We start from the raw sequence: 24902 nt of genomic DNA, 5'->3' as shown, positions 1-24902 counted from the left end.
TATTTTACAGGTAATTGGGTAATTATTTTAACTAGGTAGATATTAAATAGTTAATAACTATTTAATATCTATTATACCTAGTTAAAATAATTAACAATTTACCTGTAAAATAAATATTAACCCTAACATAGCTACAATGTAATTATTAATTATATTGTAGCTATCTTAGGGTTTATTTTATAGGTAAGTATTTAGATTTAAATAGGAATATTTTAGTTTATAAATGAATTAGATTAATTTAATATAAATTTAGTTAGGGTTAGATAGAGTTAATATAGTTAATATAAATACTATAGTAACTATATTAACTATATTAACCCTAATATAATTAGGGTTAATATAGTTAATATATATAATGTAATACCTATATTAACTATAATATACTTAGGGTTAATATAGATAATATAGCTGGCGGCGGGGTAGGTAGATTAAATTAGGGGTTAATCATTTTAATAGAGATGGCGGCGGTGTAAGGGGCTTACATTAGGGGTTAATAATATTAATATAGCTGGCGACGGTATAGGGGGATTAGATTAGGGGTTAATAACTTTATTAGGGATTTCGGGGGGGGGATCGCGGTTGACAGGTAGATAGACATTGCGCATGCGTTAGGTGTTAGGTTTTATTTAGCAGATCGCGGTTGACAGGGAGATAGACATTGCGCATGCGTTAGGTGTTAGGTTTATTTTCTAGTTAGTTTAGGGAGTTACGGGGCTCCAATAGTCAGCGTAAGGCTTCTTACGGCTGCTTTTTGTGGCGAGGTGAAAATGGAGTAAGTTTTCTCCATTTTCGCCACGTAAGTCCTTACGCTGCATATTGGATACCAAACTGCGCGGGTTTGGTATACCTGCCTATGGCCCAAAAAACTACGGGCGACGGCAGAAATATACGCGCGTAACTTCTAGGTTACGCCGTATATAGGATACCAAATCAGCGTAAATATTGGCGTCGCCGGCTTTTGCGGGCGACGATTTATATTGGATCGACCCCCAGGTGTGTAAGGTGGGAATAAACTAGATAGAACATTGGTAATTTTATATACACAAGAAACCATACATCTCAGTAGGTTTGCCACCTGTTCAGGAATGTCCCATTTGTGTGTCCGGATTTGAAGCTGAGTCGTGCAAATGGTTTGGTGGGGAACAGTCACTGCCAAAAAGGTGACATTGGGTATTTGCAACAAACTGTTCATGCCTACAGTTATTTCTCTCTTGTGTTTGTGTAAGTGCATTTGTGTGTGAGAGAGTATGTGTCTTTGTGTTTGCCAGAGTCTTATGTGTGTGTGTCTGTGTGTGAAAGAGCTAGTGTGTGTGTGTGGGAGAGAGAATGTGTGAAAATGTGTGTGTGTGTGTTAAGGTGCAAGAGTGTGTTAGTGTTTTAGAGTGTATGTGAGAGTGAGTGTGAGAGTATGAGTGTGTATTAGTGTGTGAGACATGTCAGTGTGTGTGTGAGAGATAGAGAGAGTGGGAGTATTAATATCTATGTGCGAGTTTTTGTTTATGTGCTATTTATGCAAAAAAAAATGTTTTTGCTTTGCTGTGCATGGCGCAAGAGTGTTCCGGTTTGGCCTGAAATAAAGTTGGCAACCCTATATCTCATTGGCAAGGCCATAGAACTGCGGGCACTAACCTCTGAGATCACAGGTTTGATTCCTGTGACCAAATAAGTCAAACTTTTTCCTCAATTTGCTCTGGAGTTGCAAAGAAATTCTGACAATGCTTTTCTGTGTGTGTATGGGCTGCAGTAGGGATCAGGGGTTTTGACAACCCATTAGCACCCTCTAGAAATGCTACAGTGTAAGAGCTTTGCAACTGCACTCACTTTTAAATATATAATGCAAAGTATTTGTCTAAACACCTCACAGATGCTAAATATATACTTCACAGTTTCTGTATACAAATGACACAGCTTCTAAATAAAAGCATTAACGTCTCGGTATGCATCCTGCTTAGATTCTAAATATAAAGCAGCAACATCTTTATATATATAGTACAAAGAATCATATAATAATGATTATATGATTATAATAATGTACATGTGCAGTGAACAAAACCATCTATTATATAGGGGTTGATTAAGGTTTGCTCTGTGGAGTGTGGAAAATAAAGGGACACTGAACCCAAATTTTTTCTTTCATGATTCAGATAGAGCATGCAATTTTAAGCAACTTTCTAATTTACTCCTATTATCAAATTTTCTTCATTCTCTTGGTATCTTTAGTTGAAAAGCAAGAACTTAAGTTTTAGATGCCGGCCCATTTTTGGTGAACAACCTGGGTTGTTCTTGCTGATTGGTGGATAAATTCACCCACCAATAAACAAGGGCTGTCCAGGGTCTGAACCAAAAAAATAACTTAGATGCCTTATTTTTTATATACAGATAGTAAGAGAACGAAAAAAAATTGATAAAAGGAGTAAATTATAAAGTTGCTTAAAATTGCATGCTCTATCTGAATAAAAAAAAAATTGGGTTCAGTGTCCCTTTAAAGATTAAATAAATCCATTGTTAGTATTTTTGTTTGATTTAGTTTACTAATACAATCAAAACCCTGTATCTGGTGTTTCAGTTACCACGGTTTCACCTATCCACAGCTGACCACGGTCCATATTGTAAATATTCATAATTTCAATAGCATAATCAAATCTCGTTTGGTCCCACCTGGGACGTTAATCATCCCTTTATCCAGCGTATCCTCGCTGTATATGCTACTCAGCCATCACTTAGTAGCCGTCTCGGTTATCAGATCAACTTTTCAAGGGATCGGAGTGGTAGTATTTAATTAACCATTATTTTGCTTAATTCACATTTTATTATTAGAATTGTTCAATTTTATGATTAGTTATTGTTGTTAATGTCTTATTGTGCCCAACTTATAAATTAAACTTTATCATAGGTGATTACATCATGTACCCTATATAGTGTTCGCTACTATCCCTGGTTTCAGGCATCCTGGGGGGAGGGATTAGAACCTATACCCCTCAGATACAGTGGGCCTACTGTATGTTTCTTTATTTGTCATTAATGTTGACATTTAGCATTTTTTATTGTATGTAACTTCATGCATACAGTAGAAGGAATATGCATACCTAGGGCACATGTGTCTCTCTTCGTCGGGTGTGCTATGTTGTAACAAACAATGACCAAGTTTACATGTCGAGCACTATTGTTACCGCGAGAAGCATCAACGAGATTGCATGGTCGCAATATTTTTACCACTAGAACCCATATTAAAAGTCGTGTGATAATAAAATATTTCAGTCTCGCTTGCATGAGCTTGTGGTAACTAATGCTCCCTATACTTTCAATGACAAGTCCAAAGTGGAAACTGACGCTAGTATTACAAGTAGATATGTGCATGGCGAAAAAATTCGGTTCGGTTCGGATCGATTCGGAATTTTTCAAATTTCGGTTCGGATCGATTCGAATTCGGAAAATTTTGAATCGATTCGGTTCGGATTCGTTTTGGATTAATTCGGATTCGAAGAAATTCGTCTGGATTTGGTTCGATTCGGTTCGGAAATTCAGAATTTCGGTAAGTGTTAGGTGGGATTAGACTAGTATTATGTACTGTATATTAGGTGCAACCCATAGCAGAGTGATATAACCTAATATACTGTACAATACTAGTGTAATCCATGGCCATCCGAATTTACCGAATAAATCCGAACTCATTCGGATTTATTCTGTAAATTCGGCAGTATTTTAATTCGGAAATTCGGTTCAATCTGAATCTCTGAATTTGCCGAATTTTCTGAATTTCCGAAACGAATTGCACATATCTAATTACAAGCTCATGGTTAACCCTTGTGATCTAGCAATAATAAAATTAACGCTGAATATTTTAACCAAAGAAAAAACCCTGGTGAAGTCATTAAGATTGTTCAGGACTTGAGAAACCCCAAATCTGCCTCTTAGGTATTATTTGCACACTATCTAAATACTTTTTACAATCAACATTGTTTTTGTGACTAGACAAAACACACAAATGTCATTTTTAGTTGTACTCAAAGGGACAGTGCACTGTAAAATTAGTTTCCTTGATGTTCTTTCATTTACTTGTTGCACCAGATGTAGAATTTAAAATCTTTGTGGAATTTCTCCTTTAGGCATATTTGGTAAATGAGATAGCTGCCTCTGATCATTGAAACCACAACCTATTAAAATTGGCTGAGCTTACAGGGAGAGCAGATCTCCATAGCTAATATCTATATTTACACAAAATCCTCCTTATCTTTTCTCTCCCTGTATACACAGTCCAAAGGTGAGCACAGCACAGAGGTCTGGGTGCACAGGAGACCAGGGGCACTGCCACAGCCCCCCAACAATCTGTAAATAGCACACACAAAGTGGGACTCCAGCACTCCAATAATAGAAAAAGGCAATTTATTAAGCAACGTTTCGGGGTCACAGCCCCTTCCTCATGCTATATCTTTATTTAACAACACACCACCATTTAAATACCCTCCACAAGGCGCCAAAATACACCTACATTGGTGAAATGTCTCCCTCTAGTGGTCATTAATGGTTATTATACCAGATGTATATATTATTTCCTTAGGGATATATATTACTAATTTAAAAACAATATACAATGTATACTACTATAGAAAAATATAAGACAATATCAAAAATACATAAATGTATGAAAAAATTTACAAATGTATAAAAAATATGTAGATGCAGATTGTTACATTTTTTGTATGTTTTACTCTAACACAATTGACATTAGTTCACTTCCTTAAAGCACACTTTCCCAAAATAATCTTGTAGCTATTTGGATAGTCATAGGGGGGAAGTCTATGCAAAAGGCGGACTGTTATTAGATTAGAATCATGTTATGAAATATTCAAACATAGGATAAACTACTTAGAGAAATATGTTCCTTAGAGGAAGTATATAATACTTTAGAAAAAACAAGACAAATCATAGTCTCTGTTAAGACCCCTAGGTTGTAGTGTAGCTAGTTGGTGTATCCACCACATTTCCCTTTGTTGGAGGAGTCGTTCCCTGTCCACTCCATTTCTATTGGGGCCTACATGGTCTATTATCTGCCACCTCATCTGGCTGACACTATGTCCTTTCTCTAAGAAATGACTTGAGACTGGAGCCTCTTTGTTCTTACACCTGATGTTTGACCTGTGCTGACTCATACGGTCACGGGCCTTACGAGTAGTCTCACCGATATACACCAAAGAACATGGGCATTTAATGAGGTAAATTACATGAGTTGTCTCACAGGTATAAAAACCTTTAATATTATATTTCCTACCACTTTGAGGGTGATGGAAATTTTCTCCTTTAATAATCGAATGGCAACTCATGCAATTGTAACAAGGGAAAGTGCCTACTCTCTTTTTACCAGTGAGTGTCTGTTGTATTTTACCCATGGTCCCCAAATCTGTTTTAACAAGCTGGTCCCTTAGGCTCTTAACCCTTTTATAGGCCATGAGTGGTGGTTTTTTAAAATGTGTGACTCCCTTGTTGCATTCCTCCAAAATATGCCAATTCTGGCGTATTAGTTTAGCTATTTTGTTACTGAGTGGATTATATTGGCTTACAAAAAACATTCTATCCATATTCTTGTCCATGTTCCTAATCTTAGTTCTATCCAATTCAGTTAGAGTATTATCCAATAGTTTGTCAGGGTATCCCCTATTAGTGAACTTTTCCTTCATTTCTTTAAACCTGTGGGACTTCCTGTCATTTGAGCTCACAATCCTATCTACTCTGAGTAGTTGACTCCTAGGGAGTGACTCTATCAAATTTCTGGGGTGAAAACTATTATATAGTAGGAGGTTATTTTTGTCTGTTTCTTTACAGTGCAGATCAAACTCCAGAAGTCTACCTGCTTTAATGACTTTCGTGTCTAAAAAGGCTACAAAAACAGACAAAAATTCATTAGAGAACTTAAAAAAGAACAGTGACATCATATTCAAGGGGGCAGACAAAGGTGGTGCCACTGTCATTATGGACAAAGCATATTATATCAAGGAGGCACTATCACAATTAGGAGATAGGGATACATATGAGACACTGAAACAGAATCCATTGAATATTATACAGAAGGAAATCACAGGTATTTTGCAGAGAGCAGTAGATAGAAATATCATAGATAACAAACTTATGGATTTCTTAAATGTAAATAATCCACGTAACCCTATCTTCTATACTGTACCAAAAGTCCACAAGGACAGTCAGAGACCACCAGGGAGACCTATTGTCTCGAGTGTGGACTTGGTATACATGAATATTTCCAAGTTCCTTGATAGAATACTTCAGCCAGAAGTGATTAAGATGGCAAGTTATTTAAAAGACACCAACCACTTTCTGGAAAAAACAAAGGCCCTAGAATTTCCAAGTGACAAATATCTCCTGTTCACCATGGATGTGAAAAGTCTTTACACCTCAATAAAACATGAAACAGGGATAGCTGTTATAAGAAAGACATTGATGGTGGACAAGGGATATGGTCATGGTCAGGTAAATTTTATTGAAGATCTTTTGAGATTGATCCTTTACTGGAACTATTTTTTGTTTCAGGACCAGTGGTATGTCCAGACAAGAGGCACTGCTATGGGCTCTAACGTTGCCCCATCATACGCCAATCTCTTCATGAAGGAAATTGAAGAAAATTGTGTGTATCAAAATGCATTATTTAGAGAGTATGGAGCAGTATGGCTCCGCTACATTGATGATGTGTTTGGCGTATGGTGGGGCAGTGTGGAGTCCCTCTTACAGTTTGTTAAAGAGCTTAATATAGAAGTAAGAGGTTTAGAGTTTACTGTAAACTACAGTGAGGAACATGTAGCCTTTTTAGACACGAAAGTCATTAAAGCAGGTAGACTTCTGGAGTTTGATCTGCACTGTAAAGAAACAGACAAAAATAACCTCCTACTATATAATAGTTTTCACCCCAGAAATTTGATAGAGTCACTCCCTAGGAGTCAACTACTCAGAGTAGATAGGACTGTGAGCTCAAATGACAGGAAGTCCCACAGGTTTAAAGAAATGAAGGAAAAGATCACTAATAGGGGATACCCTGACAAACTATTGGATAATACTCTAACTGAATTGGATAGAACTAAGATTAGGAACACGGACAAGAATATGGATAGAATGGTTTTTGTAAGCCAATATAATCCACTCAGTAACAAAATAGCTAAACTAATACGCCAGAATTGGCATATTTTGGAGGAATGCAACAAGGGAGTCACACAATTTAAAAAACCACCACTCATGGCCTATAAAAGGGTTAAGAGCCTAAGGGACCAGCTTGTTAAAACAGATTTGGGGACCATGGGTAAAATACAACAGACACTCACTGGTAAAAAGAGAGTAGGCACTTTCCCTTGTTACAATTGCATGAGTTGCCATTCGATTATTAAAGGAGAAAATTTCCATCACCCTCAAAGTGGTAGGAAATATAATATTAAAGGTTTTTATACCTGTGAGACAACTCATGTAATTTACCTCATTAAATGCCCATGTTCTTTGGTGTATATCGGTGAGACTACTCGTAAGGCCCGTGACCGTATGAGTCAGCACAGGTCAAACATCAGGTGTAAGAACAAAGAGGCTCCAGTCTCAAGTCATTTCTTAGAGAAAGGACATAGTGTCAGCCAGATGAGGTGGCAGATAATAGACCATGTAGGCCCCAATAGAAATGGAGTGGACAGGGAACGACTCCTCCAACAAAGGGAAATGTGGTGGATACACCAACTAGCTACACTACAACCTAGGGGTCTTAACAGAGACTATGATTTGTCTTGTTTTTTCTAAAGTATTATATACTTCCTCTAAGGAACATATTTCTCTAAGTAGTTTATCCTATGTTTGAATATTTCATAACATGATTCTAATCTAATAACAGTCCGCCTTTTGCATAGACTTCCCCCCTATGACTATCCAAATAGCTACAAGATTATTTTGGGAAAGTGTGCTTTAAGGAAGTGAACTAATGTCAATTGTGTTAGAGTAAAACATACAAAAAATGTAACAATCTGCATCTACATATTTTTTATACATTTGTAAATTTTTTCATACATTTATGTATTTTTGATATTGTCTTATATTTTTCTATAGTAGTATACATTGTATATTGTTTTTAAATTAGTAATATATATCCCTAAGGAAATAATATATACATCTGGTATAATAACCATTAATGACCACTAGAGGGAGACATTTCACCAATGTAGGTGTATTTTGGCGCCTTGTGGAGGGTATTTAAATGGTGGTGTGTTGTTAAATAAAGATATAGCATGAGGAAGGGGCTGTGACCCCGAAACATTGCTTAATAAATTGCCTTTTTCTATTATTGGAGTGCTGGAGTCCCACTTTGTGTGTCCTGTATACACAGTGAGGACAGTATTTTAATAGAACAAAGGGGAAATAAACATTTTATTATCTCTCTGTCACACTCCACCACCACCACTGGGCAGGGGCATAACTAAACCTCACAGGGCCCCAGGGCAAAGGCTGCAATGGGGGCCCCCATTTCAATTATTCCCTTTTTGGATATTTTAAATCAGCATAAGCTGAGCCAGCAGCCACATAGGATCAAGACGAGCTACTTCTCTGTGATTGTGAGTCACCCTAAAACCCGTATCAGAAGAAATGCAATTGTGCAGCCTTCCTGAACAAATATGGTGCCAGATTTTTCTGTATGGCCACACTGTGATGCCAGTAAAAAAAAAAACCTTGCCACTATATCTGTAGAGTAAAATCCACTAACATGGGGGGCATGTCTAGGCGGCGTCCATGACAGGACGTATTATCAGGAGCTCTGGGAGAGAATCTGTACAATCCGCCGATTATATACAGTTAATTGCAGCATCTACAGGAAAAAATGATATATATGCCTGCAGTATAACCTGCTGCACTGACCCTTGAGCGCTGATCTAGACCGTTGAGGCTTCTGGCGGCGGCCTCCTCGTGGGACCTCAACACCTCCCCCGGTTATCCGGGTAAGGCAATCCCCACTGGATTGTAATTTCTTTGGTACAATATATGCAGTTTACGCTAAGGGTCTGATGCGCTGTAGGATATTAATCCCTGATTGTGACTGAACCTGAATGGGAAGCTACGCTGACAATACTTTGCAAATGGAGACTTTAGACCTCTGGGAAAGTGAGATGCAACAGGTTATCAGTGACCATTTTCGGAGCTTAGAAGATGATCTATGCAAACTTTTATTCAAACCCGCAACTATGACAACCCGGCTAAGGGAAGACGACTCTAAATTGGCCCGGTCAGATATGGCTGATACAAAGACCCCTAATGTATGCAATGCATGTGAAAGTCCTGGCCAAACACACAGGGTACCTGTACTGTCTAAGGAGTACTTCCAAAGGGGCTTTGCGGATACGGAGGCCTCGCCGGGGGTTCAAGAGAAGATACCTAGTGGTGGACGGATTTGGCTTGCACCGGAGTCGAAAAAGGAGAATCTAACCGCTCCAGTGGTAACAACGGAGCTCCCTTTTCAAACCCGATCGGCAAAAGTGGAAGGACCTGAGGACTATGGAGAAGCTTCTGTAGAAGCAGTGACACCGGAGTTTCCTGATCTGTGCAGCGGGACTTGCACTCCATATAACATCCGATTGGCGGTAGAGGACAGTGACCGGTGGAGCGGTAAGCTGTTTTTCTCACATAGCAGTGGGGAACCTGGGTCAGTCGGATTGACGATCCTGAAGCCACAGACTCGTTCACCATGTCAGATGACAAATAGTCATTTCTATTCCTGGGTGCTCCCGGTCCCTTTCAAGACACTGACTTTACCTCAACGTATCCTGTTGCAACTGTTAGACTCTATTTTTAGCAGAGCAGGAGTGGGTTAAGTTCCACTATCAAAGGCTTGCTAACGGTTACTCACTGTCTTCTGGGAGCCAGTTGGCTAATGACTACTTGGTAAAACCTATCCATTTAACTAAAAGGGCTGTCTTGCCTGACAAGATATGGTGTCAACTTTTAATTTGTGCACATGATAGACAGGGGACATATTTGTAAATCTCATAAATCCACAATACCCATAATAATTGATACTATATCAATAACTGCCCTATGTCCATTGCCTCTTGGTGCTGCCAATGATGTCTAATCTGGCTGATACTTGGCATTGAGGCATATGCTCTTAGGCTTTATCACCTTTTGAAGGAACAGTAAGTAAGTAAGTAAATATTACTGCAGGTTTCAGTTTTTTAGTTATACTATGTTTACTGTCTACCCATAGTTTGGGTATATTACATCTGGCTCAAACTATATTAACTAAAGTGTATCATATAGTTGTACATTTTTCTGCTATGACAGGTTATCAAACTAGTGTCAAAACTCACTAGTACAAACCAGTTGAGCTGTTCTGAGGTTAGTGATAGCTCCTTTTATTATTTATTATAACCAAATATTATATTACATAATAGGTCTGCTTTCTATAATGGATAGCATATTTCTCCTATGGGAGCATATTGGTTCTTGTAAAGCTACTGTATAGGTTGCATTATTTACTTTAGATACCTAGTACTTAGTTGTTCCTTTTCCCTTTTTCAAAATTTGGTGAGAGCATATAGAACTCCTTACTATACCGGCAAGTTTTAATTTTGGGGTAACACTAAATTTTATATTTACTCACATTTTGTGTATATGCCATCTGGCTCAAACTATTTTAACTAAAGTATGCTATATATGTGTTTGCATTATATCTGACAAACAGGTGTAAATATCTCTACTATGACAAACTGCCAAACTGGGTTGTATTTTATGTCACAACTTATTTGTACAAAACAGTGGAGGTTCGTTATAGCTCCTTTTGATATTGATATTGATTATAACCAATTATGGTACTATATACTTGGTCTGCTTTCTATAATAGATAACATCTCCCCTATGGGATCTTATTTGATCTAGGAAAACTGAAGTAGAGGTGGAAGCACTTATTTTAGCTAACCAGTACTTATTTGTTACAGTTCCCTTTTCCTAAATTTGGCGATAGTCTATAGAACTCCTCACTATGAGTATATTCTCACCCTCAATGTGCGATCACCCTAACTACATATACCTCATTTGCACATTAAAGAGCTTTAATATTAGGGCTGGATCCCTTTCTCCTTACCCCCTACTACTCCCAATGTATGGGATCTGTTGGAGTTTAGATCTGTGGTTGTGCTATCAGCGGCCGTGGTGGCGCAACCCAGTATATAGTGGGCTTTGGATCCTATTTCATTAAATATAGGACAGCGTGAGGAGCCTATCCAAACTTTAGCATTAAATATATATACCCATACAGTTTTAGTTGGACAGATCTGTTATCCCTACTACTCCCCTCCCTGACCAGCGTGTACTAGGTGTAGGGTCATTCTTCTTACTGTACACAACAGGAGATTACATATAGAAACTAGAAACAGACTATCTACCACTAAACACGACTTTCTTTGTGGTGTTTACATATTTTTGAGTTCTTAATTTATCTTCAGATCTGGCTTAACTAACTATGTCAATAAGCTGTCACTTACTACCCTCCATAGGTACTTAGATTTGATTGCCCTTCCACCAGGTGAATCTCCAGCATTTACAACCACTGACAACTGATGTGCCTCAGCGTTACCCCCCCCCCCCCAAACTATTTTATATCCAAATATGATGTGGCTTCCTAGTTATTTTTCCCCCTTCTTGTTCTCTATATGCGATTCAGGAGATTTTATCCTATCATGCTACCTCCATTTCTTTTGTTTGTTTATATAAACTTATGACCCAATGTTTGATTTGAGACTATCTGAAGTTAACTGCATATGCACGGCTTTTATATGGTTAAATTAGGGAAAAACTAGATTCACAGATTGAGACCCAAAAGTGGTCTCTTACAGTTTCATATAACCTTCTTTAGCTTACTATACTTTTTAGAACATTGAGAGGTCCAAGAGTGGCCTCATCGTTCATTTAGAAGGTGAATAGCTGGATAGGCATGATTCTTTTACTTTGATACCACAAATGTCCTGTAACTTTTCTTTTTTTCTTATTTACATTTGTTAATTGATTCAATGTTTTGAAGTTCCATGTATGTTCACTGTGTTATGACATTTTAGCATTGTATGCCTTAAAATGAATCTCAATAAAAATATTAAAGAAAAAAAAATCAAAAAAAAATCCACTAACATTCATTATATTGTAAACCCTGTTTTGCCGGGAGGGCGCACTGAGGGGACAGGCATGATACAGTTGAAGGCCGGGCCCCATTAGGCCCCCATAGCAAAACCACTTGTGTGTTGCTGGCATCTAAGTGGATAGAATCACTGCTCAGTTATATGATGTGGTCAAGGGTGGGGCATAAGGTAGAGCTTTGAGGTGGGATCATTGTGTATTCTGTCATCTGCAAGCCAAACCAATCTTTGCAGCTGAGCAATCAAGTTAGCAGGTTACGTGGATAATTAATGACCACACCCACTGATGGTTTCCATAGCAACACCTACTCCAGTCCATGTAAATTGCATACAATATGCACAAAATATTAAATATTGTGCTAACTGATCCAATCTGTAAACTGCAGGAGATTTACAAATGCCAGTTTACATACGGCTAGATTACGAGTTTTGCGTTATGAGCGGCTCGGTGCTAACTTGCAAGTTATTGTCACCACTCACCTCCCTATAGCGCGGCTATTACATGTTTGCAAAAACCCGGCGTTAGCAGGCAATACGTGAGCGTTGAGCAAAATTGAGCTCCATACCGCACCCAAATACCAGCGCTGTTCCAATCAGCCAATAGGATTGAGCTCGCATTCTATTGGCTGATTGGAACAGCCAATAGAATGCAAGCTCAATCCTATTGGCTGATAGAATTCTATCAGCAAATCGGAATTCAAGGGACGCCATCTTGGATGACATCATTTAAAGGAACATTCATTCTGGAAGAAGACATATATTGAAGAGGATGCTCCGCGCCGGATGTCTTGAAGATGGAGCGTCTCTCCGTCGGAAGGATGAAGATAGAAGATGCCGTCTGGATGAAGACTTCTGCCCGTCTGGAGGACCACTTCTGCCGGCTTGGATGAAGACTTCTCTCGGCTTCGTTGAGGACTTCTTGCCGCTTGGATGAAGACTTCTCCTGGCTTCGTTGAGGATGGATGTCCGGTCTTCAAAAACTGTAAGTGGATCTTCGGGGGTTAGTGTTAGGTTTTTTTTAAGGGTTTATTGGGTGGGTTTTATTTTAAGCTTAGGGTTTGGGCTGAAAAAAGAGCTAAATGCCCCTTTAAGGGCAATGCCCATCCAAATGCCCTTTTCAGGGCAATGGGGAGCTTAGGTTTTTTAGATAGGATTTTATTTGGAGGGTTTGGTTGTGTGGGTGGTGGGTTTTACTGTTGGGGGTTGTATTTTTTTTTACAGGTAAAAGAGCTGATTTCTTTGGGGCAATGCCCCGCAAAAGGCCCTTTTAAGGGCCATTGGTAGTTTATTGTAGGCTAGGGTTTTTTTTTATTTTGGAGGGGGGGGCTTTTTTATTTTGATAGGGCTATTAGATTATGTGTAATTAGTTTAAATATTTGATCATTTCTTTTTTATTTTGTGTAATTTAGTGTTTATTTTTTTTGTAATTTAGTTAATTGTATTTAATTAATGTAATTTATTTAATTGTAGTGTAAGGTTAGGTGTTAGTGTAACTCAGGTTAGGTTTTATTTTACAGGTAAATTTGTATTTATTTCAGCTAGGTAGTTAGTAAATAGTTAATAGCTATTTAGTAACTAGAAAAAAGGAAGGAGACAGGAGCACAACTCGATTCAAGTGAGTTTATTAAAACCACATAAATATATAGCGCAAGGAAAAATCTGCACTTACAAGATGCTCAAAATAAAAAGGCACATAGGATATAACAGACGAACAGGAACAGCAGTATAAACCAGATATTTTCACCAAAACCCACCTAGTGACGTCCGGACCCCAAAAACACCTTCTGGCCTGTATCGACTGAGTCTGGCTGTATATCTCAATTACACACAAACATATGTTAAACCTTTAGTCTTATGTTAATGTTATTTTTAGGAGTAACCTTTCACTGGTTTACTTGTATATAATATTGTTTTATTATTCATATTGTTTATTTTAAATTTTGTTAATTACAATTGTCAGGGGATCTTAGCGCATAAAGTTCTTATTTGGTTTATATTTAGTAACTAGCCAACCTAGTTAAAATAAATACAAACTTACCTGTTAAATAAAAATAAAACCTAAGCTAGATACAATGTAACTATTAGTTATATTGTAGCTAGCTTAGGGTTTATTTTATAGGTAAGTATTTAGTTTTAAATAGGAATTATTTAGATATTAGTTGTAATTTTTATTTAGATTTATTTTAATTATATTAAAGTTAGTGGGTGTTAGGGTTAGACTTAGGGTTAGGTTTAGGGGTTAATAACTTTAGTATAGGGTGGCGATTTTGGGGGCAGCAGATTAGGGGTTAATAACAGTAATGTAGGTTGCGGCGATGTTAGAGACAGCAGATTAGGGGTTAATAGTATTTAACTAGTGTTTGCGATACGGGAGTACGGCGGAAAAGGGGTTAATAATTTATTTTAGTGGCGGCGATGTCTGGAGCGGCAGATTAGGGGTTAATAATTTTATTTTAGTGTTTGCGATGCGGGAGGGCCTTGGTTTAGGGGTTAATAGGTAGATTATGGGTGTTAGTGTACTTTTTAGCACTTTAGTTATGAGTTTTATGTTACAGCTTTGTAGCGTAAAACCCATAACTACTGACTTTCAGTTTACGGTATGGATCTTGACGGTATAGGCTGTACCACTCACTTTTTGGCCGGACAGGCAAACTCGTAATATCGGCGCTATAGAAGTCCCATTGAAAAATGACTTTTTGAAATCTGAGGTAGTCACGTTGCGTTACGGCCAAAAAAGTGTGAGGGACAGCTGTATCTGTAAAACTCGTAATACCAGCGGTAATGAAAAAGAGCCATAACGCTGCTTTTTCACCCATAACGCAAAACTCGTAATCTAGCCAAAAGTTAGTTATATTAATGTATTACTCTGCTTTTATACTATAAAGCGAAGGAAACTCAGAAGCCACAATATGCTAACAAAAACCTCATATGCTATTACCACACAAATCCGTTCCACATTAAACACCTCCACACATAATTTTACAATGTGAGACAGACTCCAGGAACAATTATATCATAGGACAGGAAGCTTAACACTGGGACTGTCCTGGCAAAACTGGGACAGATGGAAAGTAGACCACTAGTATATCACAGATTGTGAAGTAAATCATGTAAAGTGTGCCAAAAAGTGTGATAATGCAAAAGTGTACAATAAAGAAATATGGGAGGTTAAGTGCAACATTGTGAAAAATGCCACTATACAAAAATGTCAGACTAAGTGTAATTGTGAGATATCATTGACAAAGTGTTTTGTCAGGGGCGGAGCTACCATTAGTGCATCAGGTGTTGTCGGGGTCCAAGTGCTGGAAGGGGCTCACAATAGCCAGTCTATACATAGGCATGTACAGGATGTATACAATCCTAATCCAGGAAAGCCTTTTATTAGTTCAGGTTACATGTCCATCTATCTATCCTCAAAATTATTATACAGAGCAGCATTTATATTATTACTACTGCTTACTACAGAGAGTTACCTTTGGGGGGGCAAAATATTTTTTTTTGCACCAGGACCCTCTGTTGACTAGGTCCGCTATTGTGTGCTGTGATTAAATGTTCCAGGTAAAGTATACAATGATAAATATATATATGCTACCAAACAAATTAGTCAAATTAACTAAGCTAAATTAAAGTGTGCCAAGTAAAGTGTGACACAGTAAAATTAATCCAATTCACTGTGTATGAAATTAAACTAGATGCAGAGAGCTTTTATGAATATTTTTTATCATCACATGTTGAAATATAACATTGTTCCTGTTTTTTTTATAAGCAGCATACAACAATCTGTATTTGTGTTTTCTTCACAAATTGCTTTCATTATTCTGCACATTATTTATTTCATTATATACACTAAAATCTTGAAAGGCTTTCAGTGACTTACTTGCTTTATGTAATGCTTTACTATATTTGTATTAGTTCTTAGTAAAAAAAATTCTACCAATATACTGATCATTAGAATCCTAGTTTGGTCAGTTTTTTGTAGTTGATAAACTGAGTACCTGGGTAACAATAACTATTATTTGTTAGCAACAAATGATTGATTACAATTTAGTATCTTTGTGCTAAGCTCCTTGAGTAAAAAACACTTTATAAGTAAGATTATTATTATATTACTATCACAATACGTATTGGGAAACCTGCATATATTTTAAAAAGAGAAGGGATCGACAAACCCAGGAGCCAGGGAGCCAGTGGCTCCTAGAATCTTTCCCCTGGCTCCTAGAATTTTTTCCCTGGCTCCTAACTTTTTAGGTTAATCTCCACATATCTATATACAAATACCACTGTCTGGCTCCTAAATATTATGGTTCCTAAAGTTTAAGCAAATTTGTCAACCCCTGAAATAGAGCATAATTATATGCACATTGTACAATCTGTATATATATTGTGCCAGATGATCAGAAACTTGCTGGCATAGAGAGAAATCACACAAAAACTTTTTGATTTTTTTTACCAACTTAAAAAGTTAAACTAAGGTAACCAATCAGGGAAGCAATAAGGATATAAATTTCAACACTATGCAATGGTCCAGTATCTTGTTAAAGCCTTGAATACAGGCGAAACGCGTCAACGGACCTGATTGGTTTCACTTATACACTTGATATACTTGAAATACTTGGATAATCGAAGATTTTGTGTAATCGTTACAATCCAAATCCTAGGACTGCTCACTAACCTATTAGAAGGAAGCCTAGTGGTCACATGACCAGCTCTGACACAGACAACAGAGACGCCGGAAAATAAACTGCACGGAGACCACGGAGGTACTACTGGCCATGGATAACGGTCATAGAAACATCCACAAGGACCTGAGTCAATAAAACCAGTAACTAATAGTGTACGGGAACCAAATCCTAAGGTACTGTGAGCGCTTCTATTCTCATTATACTGGTGAAAACTCCTTTGAGTAAAATACATTTGGTACTTGGAACATAAGACAGTAACCTATTAAGGTGGTTTTATTTGTTTTTTTTATGGAAAATTTGACTTTTTAAAGGACTTTTAACTTTACTTTAATGTTGCAACATTCATAGGGAGACGTACCATGTAAATATAGATTTTCACATCTAGTATTACATACAGAGTTTTATTACGGAGCTTTTTAAAAAATAAATACACTTTTCCTTGAGATCCACATACATAGTGTTTGTATATGTTGTTTGTATATGTTGTTTGATTTCCATGCTCATAAGAAGTTTTAACTAAGAATTTGTTTCTCATGCAAAAACAGCATAGTGTCGCTGCTCTATGTGAGACAAGCATTCTGACACTCCAGAACACAGCCACCAAACAGGCTATAGCATGTGTCCTTAAGGGCATAACTCAGACACTGCACCCTGTATGGCATCTGTCCTTAAGAGGCTAACTTAAATTTTCCTATGGGCTTTACACCCAGGCTGATTTGGCGCTAACTGCCTGAGCCAATAAAAACAAATGCAGCTGAGTGAGCCCTTTATACGTCCAAAAATAACAAAAGACATAACGCTAATCAGACAATGTAGATATACTTTTATGCTCCTCTAGTTTTGCTAAAAAGTATGCACTCAGAAGTAACACTGTCATGTAATCGTTCCACCCACAACTACCAAATACAATTTAAGAATATATTATAACATTCAGCCTCTTACCAATATTCGGGTGTTTTAATAGACGGCAGATTCGGGCTTCACGCTCTAATTTCTGATGATCTGTAGAAATAAAAAAAAATAAAAAAGAGTATAAGTAAAAAAAACAAACAAATAATCATTGGGTATGATTACAATTAAGCTCAGACAGTAGAAATGTTGGCCAATCGAAATGTTAGAATAATATTGTCCTGTGTTTATATTGCCCCAGTGTGAACTGTCATTGCTCATTTGACTCTTCCACTCTTCTGATTTAAGATGACCAACTACCTTGTTTGTTTTCTGTAAACACAACTTGTTGAACAAAACTATCACGATCCACCTATTACTATTTGATAAATAATATTATATATTGATACATATATTGATTTAATAATTATGTTGGTATGCAGATGGGTGGTAGGCTTGGGTTGGGTCTGGTTTGTTCATGGATGCAACTGTCTGTGGGGATAGTTGGGCATTTCTGGGTGAGATTATGGCCTTGTTTTGAGCTTCTGAAGCAGGATCTTCCCACAGGACAGTTTGGAGTTCTGATTCAAAGTTCAATTAGAAAGAGCATCATGTGAGGAGGGATTCCTTTCAAACTCTACTTGTTTACCAGGTAATTATAAACCACCTAAATGTAGCCACCAATCAGCAATGCTACCCAGGCGCTGAACCAAAAATGGTCTGGCTCCTAAGCTTACATTCTGGCCCTTTCAAATAAAAATACCACTATAACGAAGAAAAATTGGAGTAAATTAGAAAGTTGGTTAAAATGACATGCTCTATCTGAATCATGAAAGTTTAATTTTGACTAGACTATCCCTTTAATAACACTGGTGATTATGTTTATCTTCTCTCCCTTAATTGTGGCCAATTAGAGCTAGCTGTGATTCCGTTTGTCCACTGTTCTAAGCAATCGCTCTAATATGTAGCCAATTTAGGCAAGTTGCAGCATTTTGAAGGAAACCTGGGGAACAGATTTTACATGGAACAAACACAAAATGTATATAAAAGCAATGTCATTTACAGGAAATTCAATAAATAATAAATGTATACTGCAAAGTTTCTTTTACTAAGTATACAAATTTATTGATCAGTATCAGTGTTTCATGTCTCCTTTAGTGCATCAACTATGTAGAATAACATAGAACTTGGTGAAGTTTTCAAGGTTAGCAAAGTTGGATAGATTCCTTTGTGAATCTAGGCCCAGTCATTTTTATCTAGAGCGTCAATGAAATACAATCGCTTGCAATAAAAAATCCACAGTGCAAGTTGTGGGCACAGAATTCAGCCTGTCCACCCACATTTTTGTGACTGAACATATATTGTGGGGAAGAGTAGGAGGACAGGTTATTGGAATACCAGGGACAAAATATGAGTATAAATAGACAAAAATATTATTTTACTGTAACTGCGTAATTTTTTCCCCCACTTGTTTTTTCTTTCTCTCTGCTACTATGTTTCTAAAATATGTAGACTGGAATTTCAATGGACTTGTTTAATATATTGTGTGAACTTTCAGAAAATATATATTTCTATGGGGTTAAATCAGTAACTCGTTTGGCCATGTCAAATAGCTAACAGGAAAGAAAAAAGTCGTTGTAGGACCATAGAATGTTTGTGTTAAAGGGACAGTCTACACCTGAATTGTTATTGTTTTAAAAGATAATCCCTTTATTACCCATTCCCCACTTTTACATAACCAACATTGTTATATTAATATACTTTTTACCTCTGTGATTACCTTATAGTAGGGATGGACGAATGTGTACATTTCCGAATTCAAATGTTAGAACGAATGTTATTACCGAAATTCGAATTACAAATCTGAATGTTGATACGAACGAATATTCTTAAAAATTCTGTAATCGAATGCTATTTCCATTTTTCGAATGTCACTTTTGAATTCGAATGTTTATAATTAGATTGAATGTCCACATTCGAAATTTCGAATTTAACATTCTATTTAACAAATACTATTCAGAAGTTCAATAGTTCATGTGGTAGGGAATTTAGTAAATTGATACATAATAGATACAAATATATCAATTTGAATGTTTCTATTTCAATCGAATATTGCATAACTCGAATATTACATTTAAAGAAAGCATTAGAAATACTATTACAAATATATAAATTCGAATTTTTCGAATACGAATAATGCATGATTTGAATATTAAATTTAAAGAAAGCATTAGATATACTATTACATATATATATAAATTCAAATTTTTCGAAACAAATATTTTCGAATGTAATCGCAAAATTTTAAACTGAACATTTGAAAAACGAATGTTAGAATGTTATGTAAACATTTGAAATTCGATTTGACCGAACGAATGTGTTAAATTCGTTTCATTTTTCAAATTTTGCGAAATATTCCTACCTTATAGCAAAGCATCTTCTGACAGCCCCCTGATCACATGACTTTTTATTTATGATCTATTGACTTGCATTTTAGCCAGTTAGTACTCTGTTGTGCTGACTCTTAAATAACTCAATGGCGTGAACACAATGTTATCTATATGACCCACATGAACTACAAGTCTCTTGTTGTGAAAAGCAAATAAAAAAGCATGCGATAAGAGGCTGTCTTTAGTGCCTTAGAAACAGGCAGAAATTTAGAGGTTTAAATATTATAAAGTATATTAATATAACAATGTTGGTTGTGCAAAGCTGGGGAATGGGTAGTAAACGCGTTATGTATATTTTTAAACAATAACAAATTTAGTGTTGACTGTCCCTTTAATATTTTTCCCAAAGTTATTAACAACTATATATATTTTGTTTGAATAGTTTGATGGATAGATAGACAGACAAACAAACAGACAGATTGTAAAATGATCGGTTTAATCTCCTGCTTGACAAAAATGTATATATCCCCTGTAATGATTAAGTTGTATAGGCATTCTAATGCAAACATTATATGCTCTAAGATAACTCGGTTTAAACCTAGACGTAAAACCTAGCTTAGCACTCCTGAGCAGGACACGTCAATTTTCAGTGTAAACGGCACAACCCAGTCATCAAACCGAAAAACGAACAGCTCCTTTAACAAACAAACATAAGAATGTATGATGGTGCAGCAAAAAATGAGTTCCTTCATTCAAGCTCTAAAGGTGGAAAATCGTTCAAAAGCTTAGATTTACACTATTGCTACGGTAAAGGTTTCAGAAGTTCAAAATTTACCCTTCAATAAATAGATCAAGTAATTTAATTGCTAGTTGATTGAATCATCTGTTAGACAAAAAGGTTGTAAGCTTCACTTTTTGTTCATAGCTAATCCTTACCACATAAAAAATACATATCTTTTTTTTGCTGCTGCTGCTGGCTTGTAGCTGTAGTACTTGTTACTAGTTTACTTTCTTCAGTTCCTCTTCTGCTACTGTTAATTAATTTCCATTAACGAATGAATAATGTCAAAATACAGCTGAACCAAATGACCCCAGGAACTGATCTTGGACAAAACAAGATGAAGAATGATTCGTCCAAAACAATTTTTTTATCTGTTCACCTCTACAGCATATTATTATATTTTTATTAGAATTTCTTTAAAAGCACAAAGTTAAACTTGGATAATACAAAGTAACTTTTTGATGTTGTTAAAGTTATCTTAAGTAACAACAGATAATCATATAATTGACACAGCTACAGTAACATTTTTTATATATTATATTTTACTTATAGATTAAAAACATTAAAGGGACATGAAACCCAAAAAAATTCTTTCATGATTCAGATAAAGAATGCGATTTAAAACAAATTTCTAATTTACTTCTAATATCAATTTTCCTTAATTTCTCTGTATCTTTTGTTGAAAAGCAGGGATGTATGCTTAGGAGCCGGCCCATTTCTGAAGCACTATATGGCAGCAGTTTTGCAAGAATTTTATCCACTAGAGCACTAGAGGGCAGCACTAATTACTGCCATGCAGTGCTCCAGATGACTACATGGGAGAGAAGCAAATTTGATAATAGAAGTATATTAGAAAAAGCCTACCTAAAAATGTGTGCTTTAGGGTGACCACAACTCAGAAGAGGCCTCTGGAGGGAAGAACAGCAGAGAGATAGTATCCTACAACCTCCCCTAAATCTTTTATTTAATTATAAATCCTATAATATAAAAGACCAAGTGTGTTTGTCCGGAACTGTCATGCGCAGTAGAGACTGCGCAAGGACAAACACACCTGGCCTTACACAAACTAACCTGGCATCTGCCGAGTGCCAACCAGTGTGAGGGTGTGGGCGTGGCTGGATGTGATGCAGGTGGGGCCGGGTATGATGCGGGTGTGGCCGGGTGTGATGTGGGCGGGGCCAGGAGGGCGTGAGAGAGCTCAAAAGAGGGGGGATAGAAGGAGAGCAAAAGACAAACAGGCGGGATAGAGAGAGCAAAATAGGGGGATAGAGAGAACAAAAGAGAGGGAGAGAGACAGCAAAAGAGAGCGGGGAGGGAGAGCAAAAGAAAGGCGAGAGAGAGAGCAAAAGAGGGGAGAGAGACAGCAAAAGAGAGGGGGAAAAGGGGAGAGAGAGAGATCAAAAGAGAGGGGAGAGAGAGCAAAAGAGAGGGGGAGAGCGCAAAAGAGGGGAGAGAGAGAGAGACCGAGACAGAGAGCGCAAAAGAGAGGGGGGGAGAGAGAGAGAGCAAAAGAAAGGGGAGAGTGAGCAAAAGAGAGGGGGGAGAGAGAGAGCAAAAGAGAGGGGAGAGAGAGAGAGCAAAAGAGAGGGGGAGAAAGAGCAAAAGAGAGGGGGGGAGAGATTACAAAAGAGAGGGGGGAGAGAGAGAGCAAAAGAGAGGGGGAGAGAGAGGAAAAGAGGGGAGAGTGACCGTAAAAAAGAGAGGGGGAGAAAGGGGAGAGAGCAAAAGAGAGGGGGGAGAGCACAAAAGAGGGGAGAGAGAGACAGAGAGAGAGAGAGTGCAAAAGAGAGGGGTGGAGAGAGGGGGAGAGAGAGAGTAAAAGAGAGGTTAGAGAGAGAGAGCAAAAGAGAGGGGGAGAGAGAGAGCAAGAGAGAGGGGAGAGAGAGAGAGCAAAAGAGGGGTGATGGAGAGAGCAAAACAGAGGGAGAGAGACAGCAAAAGAGAAGGGGAGAGAGCGCAAAAGAGAGGGGGAGAGAGAGTGCAAAAGAGAGGGAGGAAAAGAGGGAAGGAAAGAGAGAGCAAAAGAGAGGGGGGAGAGAGAGCAAAAGAGGGGCAGAGAGGGAGGAAAAGAGGGAAGGAAAGAGAGAGCAAAAGAGAGGGGGGAGAGAGAGCAAAAGAGAGGGGCAGAGAGAGAGCAAAAGAGAGGGGGAGAGAGAGCAAAAGAGAGGGGCAGAGAGAGAGCAAAAGAGAGGGGGAAAGAGCAAAAGAGAGGGGGATAGAGAGAGAGAGCAAGGGGTGCAACAGCTGTACTGCAAAAAATGGCCCGTGTACACAGGCTTTAGCACTAGTTATTTGTTTGTTTAATAGCCATAAATTTATATGCGGCCCTTTTAAGTGACATGAAACCCCATTTTTTCAGATAGATAATACAATTTTAAACAACTTTCCCATTTACTTTGATTATCAAATTTGCTTCATTCTCTTGGTATCTTTTGAAGGAGCAGCAATGCACTACTGGGAGATAGCTGGAAAAATCTGGGTGAACCTATGATAATAGGCAAATGTATGGAGCCACCAATCAGAAGCTAGCTCCCAGTAGTGCATTTCTGCTTTGAGTCTACATAGGTTTAATCTTCAACAAAGAATACCAAGAGAGCAAAACAAGTGAGATAATAAAAAAAAAAACTGGAAAGTTGTTTACAATTGCATGCCCTATCTCAATCATGAAAGTTTAATATTGACTTTAATATCCCTTTATGGCTTCTAAAATATTGATCTGCGGCTCACGTGTTTTGGGAAGTTGGCCATCACACATACACACACATATATACAGTATATATACATACACTAACAAACACACACCCATATATATATATATATATATATATATATATATACATACACACAGTATATATATACACACACACATATATATATACATACATACACACAGTATATATATACACACACACATATATATATACATACATACACACAGTATATATATACACACACACATATATATATACATACATACACACAGTATATATATACACACACACATATATATATATATATATGCATACACACACACATATATATATATATATATATATATATATATATATACATACATATACATACAGTAGATATATAATTAGATACACCCTCCAACATTTTAAGGTCTAGAACTTCCAGAGAGAAATCAGTCGAAAAGTGATGGCAGTCTGAATAAGCATATAGTGGATTCCTATTAATTTCAGCAAACAACTGTGTAGCTTTCATAGCACATTGACTGAAAAACACAGTTGTAGAGAAACCACTGAAATCTGTCTAGATTTGGACACATGGGTAGATGTGTTACTATACAAAAAGACAAAAGTCAGATGGACTCTAGTGGAGGAGTGTTAGACAAAGACATCACATGGATAGATACAGTATCTCACAAAAGTGAGTACACCCCTCACATTTTTGTAAATATTTTATTATATCTTTTCATGTGACACCACTGAAGAAATGTCATTTTGCTACAATGTAAAGTAGTGAGTGTACAGCCTTTATAACAGTGTAAATTTGCTGTCCCCTCAAAATAACTCAACACACAGCCATTAATGTCTAAACTGTTGGCAACAAAAATGAGTACACCCCTAAGTGGAAATCTCCAAATTGGGCCCAATTAGCTATTTTCCCTCCCTGGTGTCATGTGACTTGTTAGTGTTACAAGGTCTCAGGTGTGAATGGGGGAGCAGGTGTGTAAAATTTGTTGTTATCGACTTCCAGGTGGGCGGCAACCCATGATGGCCACAAGACTGTGAAGCTCTGCATATCGTCTTAAACTTTTTGTTTGAAAGTGGCCATTTCTCAAGCCATCCTAATCTCCCTTAACAGTCTGGTTGTTTGGGAATCTTATGGGATCAGAATTGTTATCACCTGGCCCTCAAGAAGTCAGAGAAAGTAGAAAATAAGTGGGGAACCAGAACTATGTGCAACATGCTGTCTGGTGTGGAACAGCCCGGGAACACAAGATGCCTAGCTCACCCTCAGAGGATCACCAATATATGGCAATTATACT

At 37.3% G+C, this 24902-nt stretch overlaps 1 protein-coding gene across 1 annotated transcript in view; it reads right to left on the bottom strand.

Moving 5' to 3' along the window:
• LOC128643317 (calcium/calmodulin-dependent protein kinase type II subunit beta) overlaps positions 1-21968 on the bottom strand; it is a 258543-nt gene extending 236575 nt beyond the window's left edge. The window contains exons 1-2 of the mRNA XM_053696253.1: positions 21962-21968; positions 17774-17833 (exon numbers count right to left, since the gene is read on the bottom strand). Coding sequence (XP_053552228.1) covers positions 17774-17833; positions 21962-21968 — 67 coding nt within the window. The remainder of the gene's footprint in view (positions 1-17773; positions 17834-21961) is intronic.
• Between the last annotated feature and the right edge of the window lie 2934 nt (positions 21969-24902).

The sequence above is a fragment of the Bombina bombina genome, unplaced genomic scaffold (assembly GCF_027579735.1).
Source record: "Bombina bombina isolate aBomBom1 unplaced genomic scaffold, aBomBom1.pri scaffold_391, whole genome shotgun sequence".
NCBI classification, from domain to species: Eukaryota; Metazoa; Chordata; class Amphibia; order Anura; family Bombinatoridae; genus Bombina; species Bombina bombina.
This window is presented reverse-complemented; position numbering and strand designations above follow the sequence as displayed.